The sequence below is a fragment of the Kogia breviceps genome, chromosome 3 (genome assembly GCF_026419965.1).
Source record: "Kogia breviceps isolate mKogBre1 chromosome 3, mKogBre1 haplotype 1, whole genome shotgun sequence".
In the NCBI taxonomy this organism is placed as follows: Eukaryota; Metazoa; Chordata; class Mammalia; order Artiodactyla; family Physeteridae; genus Kogia; species Kogia breviceps.
This window is the reverse complement of record NC_081312.1, coordinates 28,357,814-28,377,330: the sequence shown is the minus strand read 5'-3', so window position 1 is coordinate 28,377,330 and position 19,517 is coordinate 28,357,814. Positions and strand designations below refer to the sequence as shown.

General features: G+C 39.2%; 1 protein-coding gene across 7 annotated transcripts in view; it reads left to right on the top strand.

Moving 5' to 3' along the window:
• Positions 1 to 19,517, top strand: part of LIN52 (lin-52 DREAM MuvB core complex component) — a 208,304-nt gene that overhangs the window by 64,197 nt on the left and 124,590 nt on the right. The window contains exon 6 of one of the 7 annotated variants that reach the window (XM_067028102.1): positions 10,017 to 10,105. The exons of the other annotated variants lie outside the window; for them this stretch is intronic. Coding sequence (XP_066884203.1) covers positions 10,017 to 10,102 — 86 coding nt within the window. The 3' untranslated portion in view covers positions 10,103 to 10,105. The remainder of the gene's footprint in view (positions 1 to 10,016; positions 10,106 to 19,517) is intronic. 7 annotated transcript variants of the gene reach the window in all.

The following is a 19,517-nucleotide window of genomic DNA, read 5'->3' as shown; positions in this document are numbered from 1 at the left end:
GTTGCTTTCAATATAGAACCTTGGGGGGCTTCCCTGGTGGTACAGTGCTTAAGAATCCACCTGCCAATGCAGGGGACATGGGTTCAAGCCCTGGTCTGGGAAGATCCCACATGCCGCGGAGCAACTAAGTCCATGTGCCACAACTACTGAGCCTGCACTCTAGAGCCCGCGAGCCACAACCACTGAGCCTGCGTGCTGCAACTACTGAAGCCCGTGCGCCTAGAGCCCATGCTCCACAACAAGAGAAGCCACCACAATGAGAAGCCCGCGCACCACAACTAAGAGTAGCCCACCCTCGCCGCAACTAGAGAAAGCCCGCATGCAACAACGGAGACCCAACGCAGCCCCCTCAAAAAATAAATAAATAAATTTTTTAAAAGATAGAACCTTGACATTCACGAGGGAACTTTGTGAATTCCCAACTTTGTGATAACCTATAGTATATCATTTTTTGCTGTAAAATGCATTAACATGTGGTTGAAAAAAATCAGTTTACCCCTTTAGGCTTTTGATGTAAATGATTCCATAATTAGAAGTAACTAAAGTAACTCTCCCACTAAAACAAATGTTACACTACAATATATTAGTAGAAGCATTAATTTGAACTTGTCTGAATCTTCATATTCAAGGTAGTGATACCAGATAATTATGGACTGTATGGTGAGATCATGAAACGTACTGAACTACAGAAAAAGTCACATTTCAACATTAGCTTTGGAGAAAGAGGCAAATGGTAGAGGAAACAAGGAGATAATTGTGACACAGCACTCTGAGGGGGAACCTTCCTGAAGTGATAGCTTTTTTCTAAAGAACATTATGAATGGTAGCTATGTATTGCTTTTATTCTCTGGTACAGAATCAGTGCAAATTTTATTACTGAGAGCTCTTTTCACTGATCATAACTTGTTTTGGTGTCAATTAACAGTTTGCCATGTTAGAACTTTGACTAAATTTATGAAAACCCCCCAAATTTCTTCTAAATCATTAGTGTCTTCCTCTTTGTCATTCTTTGCCAAATCATCTCTAAGTCTTCTCACTCTTCTGATTCTTCCATATCACTTTTATGTGTGCCCTCCAAACCTTCGCCACCCTCTTGTCTTGTCAGTATTAATGGTATACTCTTCATTCCCTGTGAAAATAATCTCCTTGAAGTCATATACTGCCTTCTTTCATAAGGCATGCCAATAAGCATCTACCCTTTTGGATCACCCAATAATACTTGGGTGATCCAATATTGGATCATCCATAATATTTCTTATATAATCAAGGATGTACCTCTTCTAAAGCTGGCAGTTACCAAATTTGAGATCTTTGTCCACAGCACTTTATGATGCCAGTAAAATTATAGCAAAGTCATATACCTTGAGCTTGTGTTTTACACTCCACGTGGAAAGTCAGAAGCATTAAGGGGAAGGAACATCACCTTGACTTAGAGTTGTAAACTATAGTCCTTAAGGATAGCCTTGCACATTGTCCATGATGAGGAGAACTGAAATTCAAGCTTTTGAGAAATTAGATATTTCTCTATTTCTGGCATAAAGTATGTATAAAACCAGTCCAGGGCTTCCCTGGTGGTGCAGTGGTTGAGAATCCACCTGCCGACGCAGGGGACATGGGTTCGTGCCCCGGTCTGGGAAGATCCCACATGCCGCGGAGCGGCTGGGCCCGTGAGCCATGGCCATGGCCGCTGGGCCTGCGCGTCCGGAGCCTGTGCTCCGCAACGGGAGAGGCCACAACAGTGAGAGGCCTGCGTATTGCAAAAAAAAAAAAAAAAAAACAGTCCAAAAAACATTGCCTGTATCTGAGGTTTTTTTATTGGCCTGTCACTATTTGGAAAGGCATTCTTTTTATGTCCTGAGGATCTCAGATCAGTAGGACAAACATAACTTTTTCATGAAGTCTGCACAATTACTACAAAATAGATAAGTCAGTCTGATCTTAAACTCTGTAAGCTCTATAAGGATATGTGAGCATCTGGGCTTTTCACCACTCGATTCCCAACACTTATGTAATTTGTACATGATAAATATCTAATTGTCTAATAGGAGCTTACCTTTCCTCTTTCATGATTTATGTTCACAAAGGCATTTTCTTTTAGCATGTCAGTTTTACCTACATTAAATAATTTCTTGTTATGACTTATAAACCTTCCTTTTTATGAACCCTTTAACTTTACATTTTCTCCCAAATCACATTGTGGTCATAAGTCCCATGTTTCTTGTATCATTCTCACTGCCTTTTCACTAACGTTTCTTGCTCTCTCTCTCTGTACGATAAATGTTTTGATGAAAGCTTGTGCACTTGCTGCAACATTCCCACACACTTCTGGATATGTGATAGGACTATTCATGACACGGATCTGAGCCAGCCCCAAGAAAAGTATTCCAGCCATCCTTTATTCCAAATTTGTAGAAACTTTTAGTCTTTCTAGTATCCATAGTGTTATTTTTACTATGTAAACGAGTACTAATAGGGAATATCAGAGTCACAGTGAAATGCAGGTGGTGAGTGGACTGCTAGGCTCACTCACTAGCTTAATGACTTGCTCCTTCAGTGTGTGTTGTTGAGATTAGTGCCTCAGCAAAATTGCAAGTAAACTCCTGTGTTATATTGACTTTCATACTTTCATCGTTGAAATATCATGGATATTAAAGACTTGAATTCAGATACTGCAACTCTTACATTTATGAGTTGTTCAGAATAACTTGCTTTCCTACTTAAGTATAAAGTATAGAAAAATTCGATTCTTTGGTAATGGCATTACTTAGCATTGTATAGAAAGTTGTAGTGTAATTTTTCTCTGGAATTTTTGTGACACTGTTAGAAGAAAATAAATGGTTTATGCCACAAATGAGATCTAATAATTATTTTCTTTAAATTAAAAATTATATGGGACTTCCCTGGTGGCACAGTGGTTAAGAATCCACCTGCCAATGCAGAGGACATGGGTTTGATCCTTGGTCCAGGAAGATCCCACATGCTGCGGAGCAGCTAAGCCTGTGCACCACAACTACTGAGCTTGTGCTCTAGAGCCTGTGAACCACAACTGCTGAGCCTGTGTGCCACAACTACCGAAGCCCACATGCCTAAAGCTCGTACTCTGCAGCAAGAGAAGCCACCACAACGAAGAGTAGCCTCCACTCGCCGCAACTAGAGAAAGCCCGCATGCAGCAACAAGACCCAACACAGCCAAAAATAAATAAATAAAATAAATAAATTTATTTTTTTTAAAAAGAATTCTACACTTAGAAATTACATTGGATTCTGTTTTTATTGTTCAGCACCACTGTGTGAAATGAGCATATGCCAATATGGGCTGTCCCCACCTACATTAGCTTTGGTGTTAGGTGGGTATAAGCAGTGAGATCCCAGTTTGCATAATTAACCTTGTAAGGACTATGGATCCTTCCATATATAGGAACTACCCCTATACTTTATTTAGGTCAAGAATGAAGCTGGTTTTGCAGAAATTAACAAGTAAATCCTAAAATTCACAGGGAAATACAAGAGCCCCAGAAGAGCTAAACAATCTTAAAAAAGAACAAAAGTGAAGTCTCACATTTCCCAGTCTCAACACTTAATATAAAGCTGCAAGTAATCAAGATAGTGTAGTACTGGCATAAGGTTAGCCATATAGATCGATGGAACAGAACTGAGAATCCAGAAATAAACCCTCATATTTGTAGTCAATTAATTTTTGACAAGGGTGCCAGATCATTCAATGGGGAAAAATACATAGTCTCTTAAACAAATGGTGCTGGGAAAATGGAATATCTACATGCAAAAACTCAAAATTAAACCCCCTACCTCACACCATATACAAATATTAATTCAAAATGGATTATATGGTCCTTCCCTGGTGGTCCAGTGGTAGAGAATCTGCTTTACAATGCAGGGGACGTGGGTTCAATCCCTGGTCAGGGAATTAAGATCCCACATGGTGTGGGGCAACTAAGCCCATGCACCACAACTACTGAGGTTGTGCACCTCAACTAGAGCCTGAATGTCACAAACTACAGAACCCACATGCTCTGGAGCCTGCATGCCATAACTAGAGAAAACCTGCACGCCACAACTAGAGAGAAACCCATGCACTTCAGCAAAGAGCCTGCGCGCCACAACAAAGATCCTGTGTGCCATGACTAAGACCCGATGCAGCCAAAAATAAATAAATAAATAACAAATCTTTTTTAAAAACTGGATTATAGACCTAAATGTAAGAGCTAAAACTATAATACTCTTAGAAGAAAACATAGGCATGAATCGTTGTGGCCTTAAATTAGGCAGTGTTTCTTAGATATGATACCAAAGGCATAAGCAGAGAAAGGAAATAATAAATTGGGCTTCATCAAAATGTAAAACTTTTATGTTTCAAATATACCATCAAGGGGCTTCCCTGGGGCACAGTGGTTAAGAATCCACCTGCCAATGCAGGGGACACGGGTTTGATCCCTGGTCCAGGAAGATCCCACATGCCATGGAGCAACTAAGCCCATGCGCCACAACTACTGAGCCTGTGCACCACAACTACTGAAGCCTGCATGCTCTGGGGCCCACGTGCTGCAACTACTGAGCCCGCATGCTGCAGCTCCTGAAGCCCATGCGCCTAGAGCCCATGCTCTGCAACAAGAGAAGCCACCACAATGAGAAGCCCACGCACCGCAACAAAGAGTAGTAGCCCCCACTCTTCACAACTAGAGAAAAGACCGTGTGCAGCAACGAAGACCCAACACAGCCAAAAATTTAAAAAAAAAAGATACCATCAAGAAAGTAGTAAAACAGCTCACAGAATGGGAGAAGACTTTTACAAATCATTTCTGTATTGTTTGATATCCAGGATATATAAAGAACTCTTACAACTCAACAATAAAAAGCCCCATTTTTAAAGTGGGCAAAGGATTTAAATAGGCATTTCTCCAAAGAAGATATACAGATGGCCAATAAACAGATGCAGAGATGCTCAACATCATTAATCAATAGGGAAATGCAAATCAAAACCATGAGATTTACTTCATATCCACTAGGATAACTATAATAAAAAAGATGGACAGTAACAAGTGTTGGCAGGGATATGAAAAATTGGAACACTTGTCCATCACTGGTGAGAATGTAAAAATGGTGCAGCCATTTTGGAAAACAGTATGGTGGTTCCTCAAAAAATTAAAAACAGAATTACTATATGATCCAGCAATTCCACTTCTGGGCATATACCCAAAAGAATTGAAAGCAGGGACTGGAAGAGTTATTTGTACACCCATGTTCACAGCAGCATTATTTGTAACTGCTAAAAGGTGGAAACAACCCAAGCGTCTATTGATGGATGAATGGATAAACAAAATGTGGTGTGTTCATACAGCAGAATATTATTCAGCCTTAAAAAGGAAGGAAAATTTGATACATGCTGCAATACAGATAAGCTTGAGGATATGCTGAGATAAGTTGTCACCAAAAGACAAATACTATATGATTCCACTTATATGAAGTGCCCAGAGTATCAAGTTCATAGAGCTAGAAAGTAGAACCATGATTGCCGGGGACTGGGGGAGGGGAGAATGGGGAGTTATTATTTAATGGGTACAGAGTTTCAGTTTTGCAAGATGAAAAATGTCTGGACATTGGTTGCACAACAATATGAGTATACTTAATGCCACTGAAGTGAACACTTTAAAATGCTTAGGATGGTAAAATGTATATTATCAGTATTTTACCACAATTTAAGGAAGGGTGAATTTTATGGTATGTGGATTATGTATCAATTTTAGATTAAATTATATGAGAAAAAGAAGAAAACACAGAAATGAAACCAGTCTAGGAAGCCCAAAAGGATGTGAAGAAGTCCATTTTAGGCCTGCTCCTAACTGAAGGGTCTTTTTTTGGCCCTTGAATAACACAGGTTTGAATGGTGCAGGTCCACTTATACATGGGATTTTTTTTTCTTTCCCCAATAAATACGTACTGCAGACAACCGATAGCTGGTTGAATGCCGATATGGAACTGGAGACACTGATGGCCAACTGTGAAGTTATACCCTGATTTTTGACTCTGCAGGGGGTCAGTGCCCCTAACCTCCATATTGTTCAAGGGTCAACTGCATCCTGATTTTGTATTCCACCTCCTTCAATTCATGAATGAGCCCCTTCTACCTCTTCTCTTCCCTTTATTCTTTCCCAAAGTAGATTTGAAATATCCTGATCATCCTTGGTACTTATTTTAACATCTGACCTTACCAAGGGGTTCACATCTATTTCTTAGGATTTAGATATTATCATAATAAAGAAACTATGGCCAACTATGAAAAGGAGTGTTCTAGACCTTAGAGGTCAAAAACAAGAACAAAAACTCCTCTCAAGGCGCTTATAATCTGATTAGGAAGGCAAGGCAAATGTGTACAAGAGAGCATGACTAAGTGCCACTTGAGTACCACAGGAGTTCAGAAATGAGAGATCATAGTGGGCTGAAGGTGGCTGGGTAGAGTCTTTTTTTAAAAGTGATATTTAAACTGGAGTGAAAGAAATACTCTATATCATCATTGGCAAATTGGTTTCCTTCTCTCTGTAAGATTTCATGTAAAATGTAGCATTCCATGCAGCAGTTACTAGTTGATTAACCTGCACAGATACTTTTTTATCATATCCATTTCCCTTGCTGGCAGTTTCCTAGTATAGTAAAAAGCATCGCTTGTTCGTCTACTTGTCGGGTAAATAGTCAGGGAGGCAGAGTAACCTTACACTGTAATTTGGTTACCGAGCCTTGCAGCAACCTCTCTGGGTTTACCCTGTTAAGCCTGTTAAGTGGCAACAAAGAGATAAGAAAGTAGCCACCATCAAGCATTTCTGGCGTGAGCTGAATTTGACCTGCACCTTGACAATGATGTTGATTATTTCTCCTTTCTATGCTGAATGGATTTACTACTCATCAGAGTCTCACAGATCCTTAATTTTTTAAAAAAATATTGATTTTTTTTTTTAGTCTTCTACATGTTAAATATTAACCTCCTTATGACATGCAGCAATGATTTCTGAATTTTCATTAGGCACAACTCATTGTTGATGCACTGAAGCAGTTGGTTACTATTGCAGCTAATTCTTATTTAAATAAACAAAAAAGAGTCCTTTAAAAAGATTAGCCAGAACAGTTTTAAAAATTCACAGCAGCACTGATGTACATCAGCTCTGGTTTGGCAGACTGTGACCCAGGGCTGTGCAGTGTTTTATTAACCTCAGCTATATAAGGACACATCCTTATAGCACCACTTTTGTAGCAGATATTTTTATAACTCTACAAAATGATTAGACTGACGTAGAGCAATTCTCTAAATTCATAGGTATTAAAATATTCTGGCAGCTGTCTCCTTTTTGCCTTTAAGTTGAGACATCATGATGAGATAAGACCACACCAGGACTGATCAGTACATGAATGAAGTTAGGCATGGAATTCTCACGTTATTGACAAGAGTCTTTGTCACTATAAATAGGAGAAATCTTGGAGGAGGGATTCCCATTATAGTAACTCCAATTCAATTCCAGTAATATTGTCGGATTTTGTTTGTTTTGTTTTATTTTCTGAAACCTCTATACTTCAAAATGCATTCCGTGTTATTAGATAGGAAGGAAAGAAGTCTTTGAATTCTAACTAAAACAACTTAGCCTGTCCTCAAAAACATAATATCTTTATCTGGGAGTTTGAGGTATTGACTAGAGTTTAGAGAGTGTTAAGGAGAACCTGGATGGAAGAAACCTTCTGGTAAATTGGTATTGGGGTACAGTTACATGGGAGACAGCCTCTTCTGTTCTCAAAATAGGCTTCTAGGGACCCTGAACTCTAGGTCATAGTCCTCCAGGGGAAACTGAGAGTCTGGGAAGTTCTCAGGCTATGATCTCAGCAACTCTGACCTCTCTTCCCCAAAGAACTCCTTACCTACTTCCAGGTGTCTCAGGTTCTTCTAACTGGGGACAGTTTACATTTGAAAGATTGACCCTTTGCTGAGAAATTTATGAGACTTTAAATGGCATGTGATTATTGGTACAACCATTTTGGAAAGCTGTTAGGCAGTATCTACTAAGGCTGATCATACTTATAACCTATGACCCAAAGATTCCAGTGCTAGATATATACCCTAGAAATAGAACTGCAAACATTTGTATACCAAAAGATGCATAGAAGAAATACTCAGGATGGCACTATTCATAATAGACCCAAACTACAGCAGCCCAAAAGTTCTGTGTCGGTAGAATGAGTAAATAAATTATGTTATATTTATACAATAGAATACTGTACAGCCATGAAAATGAACAAACTGTTGTTACATGCAACAACATGAATGAATCTCAGAAATGTAACCTTGAGTGAATGAAACTAGACACAAAAGAGTACATATTATACTGTATCAAAAACAAGCAAAGCTAATCTATGGTGGTGTAAATAAAAATAATGGTTACATTTGGGATATGGTGGTGGCTGGAATGGGGCGTGAGGAAGGAGTTTTCTTTGGTACTGGCAATGGTTTTCTATATAGATGTATGTGGTTGCCACGCAGATGTGTTCATTTTGTGAAATTCCTCATATGTATACTTATGATTTGTTCTTTTTTCTGTGTATATGGTATACTTTACTTTTTTTAAATTTAAAATTAGTGGCCAAGATAAAAATTGAAACTAATTCACTCTGAAGTCTTGTTGCCAGTCTGTCCTTAAATTGAAATGATAGCTCTCACAGCCTTTCTCGTTTCATATGGGGAGCTCATGAAAGAAGGTTATCAAGCATTAGTAGTTTTCCAGCCAGTTAGGAAAGAAGATGTTGAAGAGGAAGGTAACCAACCCCCCAGATTTCAAAATATAGCTTAGAGCAGGCCTTATGTATTGGATAAGAATAATAGGAATTGTTTTCTGGGATATTTTTGTCATGGGTAGCTGTGAATGTATATAATTTTTTGTGCCTTAAAAGTTTACTTTTAACATAAACATCCTCAGTATTAAAATTTTTGTTCCCGGAGAGTCATTAAATGAGGTATCACTGTAATAGAGAATAGTGATGAATGTGATTCAGTAGATGGCAGTGTTCCCTTTGAAGTTTTTAGTTAAAATGTGGGTATATGGGGGGTAATTCTTGACAACTTTTTTTTAGTAGGACTGATAAAGTGTCACATGCTGGGACAGACAGACCAGAAAGAACATTTTAATATTGTTTTTCCATTTGTTGTTTCATGTATTACTATTTTGATTGAACCAACAAGATTTAGAGTCCACAAATCTAGAGGACGTATTTTCCCACATAAAACGCTAGACTGATAGCTCGCAAGAGGAAGTTTGTTTAACGTAGTACTGCTTTTTGTGGGTTTTAATGGATAGAATATTCAGGAAGGATTTGAGCATGTCTTTGTTCTGTCTTGTATTTGTGAATATGTATATGTCAAGAGAGACAATATACTGCTTTGGACAAAGATGTCAGTGAAATTTATTGATGAGGAAATTAGGTTGTACTTGAGCATAAATTAAAAGAAAAATTGAAGTGATTGGTCTGTTTTTGTTGGTAATTTTAATACAAATAAAATGCTATTTGAATAGTCTCTTTTTTCATATTGAAATTTCCTTAAAATGGTAGTGCCTGAGGAAAGCATTGGGGTTTAAGAAATCTTGTGGCTTTATAGGGGTTTTTGTTGTAAGGAATTTGATGTGGGTTAGAGTGATGTGCCAGAGAAGTCAAGAGTTATCAGCCAAAGGACAAAACATGCCTATCGTTCAGAATGGGAGTCCAATGCAGTTTGAGTCAGAACTATTCACGTCCTGACTTTGCTCATTATTGGCTCTTGACCTTTGGTGAATCACTTAACCTGCCTAATTTTTCTTTTTCTCATCTGTGTGATATAGGTAATAAATACCTGCTTTGCCTTCCATATAGGTTGTTAAGTGGATCAAGTAGGAGCCTTGTCTTCAAGGGTACTGTGTTAATGTTAATAGATTCAACAGATGGGCTCTGTGTTGTTTTTATACTGTTCAATTTACTTTTTGTTTCCTCAGGTTTTCTGCCTGTAGTCATCAGATACCTGCTGAGAAACAGTGATAAGCATAGCTTCAACAGCCATAATTATATGAATACCTACTAATAGGTACTGTGCTAAGTGCTTTAAGTGCATAGTTTCCAAAGCTTCACAACTGTGCTTGAGTAACTTGGACCATTGACCTCATTTTATAGCTCACAAAGGTCTGGGCTAGCCCAAGAGCTGTGACTCAAATCCTCTGACTCCATAGCAGTTTCTTATAATCAGGCCTGCCATGATGCATTTCATTTTTTATTTTTCTTCAGCTAGTATTGTAGAAGCCAGAGCCATACATAGTATTTTTATATATTGGACAGTTCAGATAAAGACAATGGACCTTAAAAGAAAATTTTTATTATGTTTCACTTCAGAATTATTAACAGAATCCTAATGCATGCAGTTATTTATTTGGGGTGGGGAGAGTTGGTGCTCCTGACTTGACCCTGTGTTTCATCTTTAGCCAAAGCACATACAAGTTGTTTCTTGATTCAAACTCAAGGAGAGGAGTAGTAACATTAACACAATCTAAAGAGTATTAATATTGGTTTGAGGATATATTGATTTTCTTTACAAATACTCCTCCCAATTATATTTTAGTTTAATATTACAACTGATTTACCTTTTTCTTGTGTGTGTGTGTGTGTGTGTGTGTGTGTGTGTGTGTGTGTGTGTGTGTGTGTTTTAGGGGGTTTCCCATTTATTGTAATTATAATAGTCATTAACATCTTGCATGGAGATGACATTTTCTGGAGAGTACGTTTAAACCTGATAACTAAATATATACTAATAACTAAATATATTTTTGCTATTCCTATCAGGTAGAAACAAATAAATATATATGAAAATTTTCATTTATTAATAGGTTTTAATATTTCAAAAATAATGTTAATGAAAAATGATTTTTCAAAACCTTGTAGAAATATAAAAATTACTTATGTTTTGGCCACCTTCTAATTTAGTTTGTAAATTGTCACTTTCTGTTTTTTAAATTAATTTTAAATTTTAGAACAGTTTTAGATATGAAAATCGTGAAAGAGAGTTTCCATATACCCATACCCAGTTTGCCCTATTATTGTTATCATGGTACATTTGTTACAACTAATGAACTTTACGTTTTTTTTTCTTTTTCCCATACTTTATTCAGATTTCCCTAGTTTTCCTCTAATGTTCTTTTTCTGTTCCACGGTCCCCTCCAGGACACCATAATTACATTTAGTAGTCATATCTCCTCATAGGCTCCTCTTGGCTGTGACAGTTTCTCAGATTTTTTTTGTCATTGATGACTTTGACAGTTTTAAGGAATACCGGTCAGGTACATTGTAGAATGTCTGTCAGTTGAGATTTTATGTTTTTCTCATGATTATGGTTTGCCTTTCACTTCATACAGTAGGTTATATGGGGAGGTTGCTCTTAATCATAGTGAACTATATGAGGATGGCAGATTAGGATTTGAAAACACTGGCTGTGGATAACCCATACAAAGACAGCATTAACACCATTGTTTGTTGGCATTGAAACACTGGCTACATTAAAAAATTTTTTTTAATTATTTATCATTTTTCAGAAGAAACAGTCCTAATTCTAGCTGAAAACAAGAGTCTAAGTTATATGATCTGCTCATGTCCCTTAGACAGTGTCTTTTCTAATTGCACCTGTTGGGGCAGTTAGCGGTGGCCCAGTGCTACTCTTAAGAGCTTTATTTAATCTGTATTGACCTTTTAATTAGTAATGGGCAATTTTGTGTGAATTGTTAATTGATCAGAATTATGGAAATTACACGCAAAGCTGTTTTGTTACTGCAGCCTAGAACAGTGTAAGATTAAAACAGGGTCTGGTTTAGTTACTAATCTAAAATTAATGTTCGAGAAGTATTATTTTAGTAGTTTTGGTTTGTATTCCAGTCTGGTGTTGGTTTTAACTCTGCTAAGAATAATTGTCTTTTAACTCACTGAGGTCCTCAATTGTACTCCATTAAGGGCCACTTTTCTGCCAATCAAAAGCAACATCCCTGAGATTGATTTTTGTTACAGTGGATAGTAATGGCTGCCTAGTGACAACGTTTCAAACTCTTTTATGTAAACAGAAAGCAATCAAATAAGTACTAATCCAAGGATTATGTGGACCCAAATCCTGTGGCCAAGAGAAGATTCCCTGCAGTGTATCTCCATATCTCCCTTGCTCTTTGCCTTCTGGTGGCAAGCAGCCCCTCTTGTTCCTGGAAAGCTTGCTTGCTGCTTGTGCTGCCTGTTAGATTGCAGTATGCTAAGACTACAACACTCCTGCAGCCCCTGAATGGAATTTAAAAAGACACTTACATTTCCATAAATAAATTAGGAATTCAGTGGTTTCTTCGGGCTAATCAGGGCAGGCTGATAAACCTTGCTTGCTGTTTAATAAATGAATTGTGACTGATTACCTATTAATATGGACGCCTCAGGAATTCACCCAGGGAGAAGCAGAGCAGTGAAATAGAGAGGGGCATGGCCCCTTGGGAAATCAGGGCTTCATGTTTGCAGCTTAAATATCTCTGTGAAGTATCAATAAGGAGGTAATTGAATTTTGAACACAAACATGAGCACCGGATGGATGAAAGGGGGAGGGGGATCTGATCATCTCTTTTCTGCCCCTTCATTCTCCCCTCCCCTTTTCCTTAGAGACCACTCTAGTAAAGATAGATGCTAAATCCATTAAATAAAGATTAGACTCTGTCTAGTAGAAAATGGCAGCTTAGCTAGATCCTCGGGCAAATTGGGGCCTTTTGCAATACAGAAAATTAAAAAATACATTTTTAACAAGTGTGCTGTCTTCCCAGCAATAATGTCAGGCTAGCTTGTGCGGCTTGCTCCTCCTTCACATTGGCTTTTGTTTGGGCAGATCACTTTCGCTTGTATTAGTGCCAATCTTTCCTGTATTCCTGGAGCAGAAGGGGCTCGGTTTATTTATTTATTTTTAAAGCTTCTGTTGAGGCCTTTCCTCTAGCATCCTGCTTGCTTGTAATCAGAGGAGTGAGAAGGAGATTACTGTCCCATGAATTGACGGTAGATAAATGTTCCCTCCCCTTAACTAGTGGGTCCAGAAGAGCCCAATCACTTGCATTTCAGGGATGATTGGAGACTATACAGACAAGCAAAAAAAAAGGGCTTACAGACCGAAATAAACATTGATGTTTTAGATGCTATTTTACTTGGCTTTATTTCCTGTAGATAAGGTTATTGATTTGCTTTGTCCTCCTATTTTAAGCCAGATAAAGTCATATTAATGTAGAAAAAGAATTGGCATTATTTGGTTACAGATCGTAATACTTACCTCTTTTTGAGCAATAACAAAAAACAAGCAGTAAGCCTTAAATACTGCTGTTACTTTATGTGAATACTCAGGATTGTCTTTTTGGACTAACCCTTGTTTATGTGTCAAGTCTACAGTTCTAATAACCCTTTCCTAAGGGTTCAGTCAGTCAATCAACAAGTATTAACTGAGCATGTTAGGTGTGTGGCCTTGTTAGTTGCCATGGTCGATGGTGAAAATGTCTATCCTCTGCTACCACAGATACTTCTTAAAAAACAAAGCTAGTTATGTCATACTCCTACTTATTAAAGTTCTTTGGCACCTTGGGTCCTACAAGAGAAAATTCACATTCCTCAGGCCTTCACAAAAGGACTTTGCTAATATCAACCTAGCCTTTCCAGTTTTATCTGGAAAACTTCTGCATATCCTTCAAGGCCATTTCAAATCCCACCCTCTCCTTGTAATGACTCCCTATTCCCTCAGGCATAGTTCATTTTTGTTATCACTCAGTGTGAGTTCTATGACAGGATTTCACATGGAAGAAAAAAAATGTATAACTTCTTTTTTTTAAATTATTTTATTTTTGGCTGTCTTGGGTCTTCATTGTGGTGCATGGGTCTTCATTGTGGTGCATGGGCTTCTCATTGCTGTGGATTCTCTTGTTGAGGAGCGTGGGCGTTAGGCACACGGGCTTCAACAGTTGTGGCACTCAGACTCAGTAGTTGTGGCACACGGCTTAGTTGCTCTGCAGCATGTGGGATCTTCCCGGACCAGGGCTTGAACCTGGGTCCCCTGCATTGGCAGGAGGATTCTTAACCACTGCGCCACCAGGGAAGTCCCGAAAAAATATATAACTTTTTAGTCTCGGTAATTAAGGATTTTGCATATCATTTGCCAGGTGGTTTTTGCAGATGTTCCCAATTCTTTGTTTCAACTTCAGAGGTATCTTAATATCAAATTTTCAATGATTTGTTCTTATGATACCTTGCTTTATAATTTAACTTAGTTTTGCAGCAATTTTTGGTGTTAAGGAGGAAGGAAAATGTTTACTGTTCTTATCATTACTACTAATTTATCTCTAGAGAGCAGAAATCAAACTTATTTAACCTGATTGCCACAGTTTACAAATGACCTTTAATGATTTTGAACGCTATTCCTCAAAGCCAAATAGCACAAAGTTTCAGAATTTTCTAGTTCTTCACATGTTGGAAGTTACATTGATGTTGTACCAGATGGTTACAGTTTTCCTCTCGGTTCTCTCTCACCTTGCTTCCTGCCATTTTGCAGGGCGCCAGAGTTCCTTCCAGCCTTACTGACAACATGGGTTTGCTGGGGCTGTGGAAGTGAGCATTTAAACGCTCTGCACTCCTGGTAGTTAAGCCTCAACTATTTTAAGTTTTAAGGCTTATTTAATATTAACAGATTAATGCAAACAAAATGTGTTTTCTCTTTGTACTAATAATTTTCAGTGTAGATTATACATTTTCATTTAATTATAAGAAAGATTTAATACTAGGAATTCTGAGCTAAAACAATCTTACCCAAATTATCCCTAAAATTTGTATAAATATAAAGAATATTATTGACTTTATCCCTTTAAGAGAAAACTCTCTTGGTAACTCCCTTTTCTAAAGCTTTCAGGTGATCTTAGCATAACCTTCATTTAATAAATTATCTCTTTCCTGCTTTTGTATATATAATCAGCCCTCCATATCCATGGGTTCCATAGCTGCAGGTTCAACCAACCACAGATTGCAAATATATTTTAAAAAATTTTTTCTAGAAAGTTCTAGAAAAGCAAAACTTGAATTTGCTGCAATTGTTTATGTAGCATTTATATGGTATTCACAACTATTTACATAGCATTTATGTTGTATTAGATATTAGAGATGACTTAAAGTATACGAGAGAACGTGCATAACTTATATGCAGATACTACATTATTTTATATAAAAGACTTGAGCATCCATGGATTTTGGTGTCCTAGAACCAATTCCTCGATGACACCAGTAACAACTGTACATAACACAGTACCCTTAGAATTACCTGCAGTGTAATTTTGCTACTTAGGCAATTACTGATTTAAGCTTCTGTTTGTGTGTAATGCTCAAGTGTCTGTCTTGTTCAGGTGTATACTATAGCTGTGGTTCTTAACCTAAGAGTCCATGAATCTCCTGAAATTATAAACAGAATTGGGTATGTGTACGTATACATGTATATTTTTCTGCAGAGAGTATCCATGACTTTCATTAGAGTTTTTAAAAGGTCTCTGTTGGGCTTCCCTGGTGGCGCAGTGGTTGAGAATCCGCCTGCCGATGCAGGGGTCACGGGTTCGTGCCCTGGTCCGGGAAGATCCCACATGCCGCGGAGCAACTAAGCCCGTGAACCATGGCCACTAGGCCTGCGCGTCCGGAGCCTGTGCTCCGCAACGGGAGAGGCCACAGCAGTGAGAGGCCCGCATACCGCAAAAAAAAATTAAAAAAAAAAAAAAAAAAAAAAAAGGTCTCTGTTATGGGTTGAATTGTGTCCTCCTAAAAAAGACACATCAGAGTCCCAACCTCTAGTACCTCAGAATGTGAACTTATTTGGACATGGGATCTTTACAGAGGGAATCAAGTTAAAATGAGGTCCTTAGGGTGGGTCATAACCCAATATGACTGGTATCCTTATTGGGTGGGGGAAATTTAAACAGAGACAGACATACATGGAGGGAAGATGAAATGAAGAGACACAGGGAGATGACAGCTGTCTAAAAGCTAAAGAGAAAGGCCTGGAGCAGATCCTTTCCTCACAGCCCTCAGAAGGAAGCAACCCTGCTGATTCTTTGATCTTGGACTTCTAGCCTTCAGAACTGTGCGACGGTAGTTTCTGTTTAAGCCACTCAGTGTGTGGTAGTTTGTTACCACAACCCCAGCAAACCAATACGCTATCAGTCAGGATGCCTTTTTCTGCAAATTACAGAAAGCCCAACTAAGATGGCTTAAAGGATGAGGGTGTTCCGTATAACAAGAAGTCCAGAGATACTTCATTTTTAGGGTTGGTTAATTCAGTGACATCAGAGACCACTGTTAGTTCCATCTTTCTGCTGTGTCACCTTCGATGTGTTGTATTCCTTCTTAGTTTGGCTTGCATCGTATCTGATGGCTACTACAGTTTTTGATGTCATATACCAACGACAGTTTCCTAAGATAGAAAAGGGAGTTGAGTCCCGCCTCCCCCAACCTTCTTATCAGTAAGAAAAACCCCAGAAGCTCTGAAGCAGATTTCCCCTCACATGTCGCCGAATGGGCGTCAGTCACGTTCCTATGCTGTCAAGACAAATGAGACTACCATGATTGGTTTAGGTGGACCGATAATGGTTCACCCTCTGGGACTGGGAAGGAGCCCAGTCTCCCCTAAGTGCATGATCATCCTGTACCTGAATAAAATTAGGGTTTTATTAACAGAGATGGGGGAAAACAAGGTTATAGAGGAGAACATTCTTGTCCTTGAGATTACAGTTGTACAGATTTATTAGAGAGCACTAGGGACGGTTATTTATCTCAGACAAGGTCAGAGAAAGTAATCCTACCAGTCTGTAAGGACGGGCAGTGAGTAGGTGGGGTGGAGTGGTAATTGCTGCACAGTGTGGGTAAGAAATAGTCTGGGGGCTTCCCTGGTGGCGCAGTGGTTGAGAATCCGCCTGCTGATGCAGGAGACACGGGTTCGTGCCCTGGTCCGGGAAGGTCCCACATGCCGCAGAGCAGCTGAGCCCGTGAGCCATGGCCGCTGCGCCTGCGCGTCTGGAGCCTGTGCTCCGCAACGGGAGAGGCCACAACAGTGAGAGGCCCGCATACCGGAAAAAAAAAAAAAAAAAAAGAAATAGTCTGGGCCTAAGCATACTAAGGCCTGAGGCATGCTGTGTTTGGGGAACTGCTGAGTAAACAGGAGATGAAGATAGAAACTAAGGAGTCTGTGATTGTGCATATGAGCTAAGGTGTTGTCTGAAGGCTCTGTGTGGCCACTGAAGCAGGGAGGTGACATCGATTGACCTCTTGGTCGGAAGAGCACTCTGACAGTTAGTTGAGGGCAGCGGATGTTGTCTTACTCTTCACTGTAATTCTGCCTCTCTTTTTTAGTGTATGGCACATTATAGGAGCTCATGACTGGTGGACCACTAGAGGCAGGGAGACCAGTTTTAGAAGATGCAGTGATGCAGGAGTTATGAATGATGCTCAGTTTCTAACTTGAGTAGTTTTTAATTGGTTTAATTAACCAGAATAGAGAATGTAAGGAAAACTACTGCTTGGGGCTGAGAGATATTTGTTTTCAACTTGTGTCTTGTTGCCCATGGGACATTCTAAGACATTTTAACTTAGCTAAATATGGGTTGAATAAACAATTTAGGTGCATACAAATAAACATACGTATATACTCCTTCAGCTACTTACAGATATGGTCCATCATATTCTTGTTTTTTTATTACCAATCACAGCTGACGTGTCCTGCTGTATGCCTGGCCCTATGCTCAGATCCTTATCCATATCCTGATACCACTCCTATGGGGATAGCTACTGTTATTATTCTCACTGTACAGATGGAGAAAGAGGGGATCACTTGCTCAAGGTATTGAATGACAGAGCCAGGACTAGAACTCAGGCATGTGTGATTCCAAAGCCTCTGCTTCTTATCTTGCTTTCTGAGCATGGCCTAAATCCCCTGACCATGGCAACTAGGGAAGGCTTTTGGTCCTGGCCCTGGGTGCTCTCCTGAGGCCTGCTTAGCACTGCCATGAAGTAGTCACTTCTTAAGGCCAGTACTTGTCTTCCTCTTACCCAGATAACTACTAGAAAGAAACATGAAGCACAGTATATCTGTATGGGTATGGGTGGGGGAGGAGCTTAATCCAGCCCTTTCCTAGCTAAATTGTGACTTGCAAGCATTTTTAGAGCCCTAAATTTCTCAAGGAAAACAGACACCAGGACTCCTTTGGACTAGATGCTGGCAGTTTGAGAACAAGCCCCAGACCATATTCTGTCCCATAGCAAGAAATTACCATTGACAACTTGTTGCCTTAAGAAGGAGCCCACATAGGGACTAGAGCAAACTCCAGGCTTAAATGTCAGTTCCTTTGGAATGCCATGCCTGACCCTTAGACTAGGTTATTCCTACCTTCGCTCCCATGCCCACAGTGTATGCTCTGCCAGCACTGTCTGCTTCCTCCTACCCTAACTCAGTATTGCAATTACTCTTTAGTGTCTGCTTTGTTTTCCACTGGGTCCCCAGTGCCTGACACACACATAGGTGCTAGGAAGGTGCAGGAGAGGAGGGAACAGGCCAGACAATTTCTGGGTTTAGGCAATCTCTTTATTAAGGCATAAACGATATCTTTATAAAAAATTCAGTTTGGGGGCTTCCCTGGTGGCGCAGTGGTTGAGAGTCCGCCTGCCGATGCAGGGGACACGGGTTCGTGCCCTGGTCCGAGAAGATCCCACATGCCGCGGAGCGGCTGGGCCCGTGAGCCATGGCCACTGAGCCTGTGCTCCACAACGGGAGAGGCCACAACAGTGAGAGGCCCACGTACTGGGAAAAAAAAAAAGAAAATTCAGTTTGGCTGTTGGTGTTACTGCTGCTTTTGGTTTTTCTGTTTTGTCTCTGCTTCCATGTATTTGTAAATGTACAAATCCACATGAAAAGGAAATTCTGGTATTAACTCAACTGCTGTATGATGTAGCTGTGCAAAGGATTACTTATAGATCCAAACACTCTTCTCTGTCTGAGTTTATAATTTCTGTAGACTGAAAGGAATTAGGACCCCCAAGGTGGCTGCTGTTCTTAGTTAACCCAGATAAAAACATCTGATTTTTCCCTGACAACTTTATGTAGTCTTATGCATATGAGGTCTTGAGATCACTAGGTGAAATTTACTTTTTATATTAATTATTCATAGTAAGGAGAAAGAGTTTACCTTTTGTACATCTTTCTCACTTTTCTAAATCTTTTATACTTTAGACCATACTGGTTTTCACAAATCCCTTCTAGTTTATGTCTACTAAATATTAATTAACTGACTCTTTACTTTCCTAAGCACTAATGGAAATACTGGATTATAACCAATCTAATACTCTCTGGACATTCTACCAGACACTTTCCTCAATGTGATTTAAAGCAGTTTATAATCACTCCTTGTGGTCTTGAGGCCAGTTTTCAATTCATG